We start from the raw sequence: 1,187 nt of genomic DNA on the forward strand, positions 1-1,187 counted from the left end.
GGGGGGCGCCACTCGCGCATGTCGCGCTGCACCACCGACACCTGCGAGCCCCACTCCTCGTACTGCCAGCTCTCCAGCCTGCAATGGGGGCACATGGGGCGCTATGGGGTGCTATGGGGCGCTATGGGGTGATATGGGGCGCTATGGGGAGGTATGGGTCACTATGGAGAGCTATGGGGCACTATGGGGCGCTATGGGGTCCTAGGGGTTCTATGGAGTGCTATGGGGAGCTATGAGGTGCTATGGAGTGCTATGGGGCGCTATGGGTCTCTATGGGTCCCTATGGTCGCTATGGGTCTCTATGGGTCCCCATGGGTCCCTATGGATCTCTATGCATCTCTATGGGTCTCTATGGGTCTCTATGTGTCCCTATGTGTCCCTATGGTCTCTATGGGTCCCTATGGTCCCTATGGTCGCTATGAGTCGCTATGGGTTCCTGTGGTCTCTATGTGTCCCTATGGTCGATATGGGTCTCTATGGGTCTCTATGGGTCCCTATGGGTCCCTGTGGGTCTCTATGGGTTCCTATGGGTCTCTATGGGTCCCTATGGGTCCCTATGGGTCCCTATGGGTCTCTATGGGTCTCTATGGGTCCCTATGGGTCCCTGTGGGTCTCTATGGGTCCCTATGGGTCTCTATGGGTCCCTATGGGTCCCTGTGGGTCCCTATGGATCTCTATGGGTCCCTATGGGTCTCTATGGTCCCTATGGTCGCTATGGGTCTCTATGGTCGCTATGGGTCGCTATGGTCCCTATGGGTCCCTATGGTCACTATGGGTCTCTATGGGTCCCTATGTGTCCCTATGGTCGCTATGGGTCTCTATGTGTTCCTACGGGTCGCTATGGGTCGCAGTGGGTCCCTATGGGTCCCTGTGGTCGCTATGGTCCCTATGGTTGGTATGGGTCAATATGGTCGCTATGGGTCGCTATGGTCCCTATGGTTGCTATGGGTCTCTATGGTCGCTATGGGTCGCTATGGTCGCTATGGGTCGCTATGGTCCCTATGGTCTCTATGCATCCCTATGGTCCCTATGATCCCTATGGTCTCTATGCGTCCCTATGGTCCCTATGGTCCCTATGGTCGCTATGGGTCGCTATGGGTCACTATGGGTCTCTATGGTCTCTATGGTTGCTATGGGTCTCTATGGTCGCTATGGGTCTCTATGGTCGCTATGGGTCTCTATGGGTC

General features: G+C 56.0%; 1 protein-coding gene across 1 annotated transcript in view; it reads right to left on the reverse strand.

Moving 5' to 3' along the window:
- Nucleotides 1–3: 3 nt before the first annotated feature.
- PRMT5 (protein arginine methyltransferase 5) overlaps nucleotides 4–1,187 on the reverse strand; it is a gene marked incomplete at its 3' end in the record, with an annotated part of 5,255 nt that continues 4,071 nt past the window's right edge. Inside the window, exon 9 of the mRNA XM_042892944.1 lies at nucleotides 4–78. Coding sequence (XP_042748878.1) covers nucleotides 4–78 — 75 coding nt within the window. The remainder of the gene's footprint in view (nucleotides 79–1,187) is intronic.

Source organism: Lagopus leucura, unplaced genomic scaffold (genome assembly GCF_019238085.1).
Source record: "Lagopus leucura isolate 7727_CA_CO unplaced genomic scaffold, USGS_WTPT01 34547-0_obj-0_obj, whole genome shotgun sequence".
Lineage (NCBI taxonomy): Eukaryota > Metazoa > Chordata > Aves > Galliformes > Phasianidae > Lagopus > Lagopus leucura.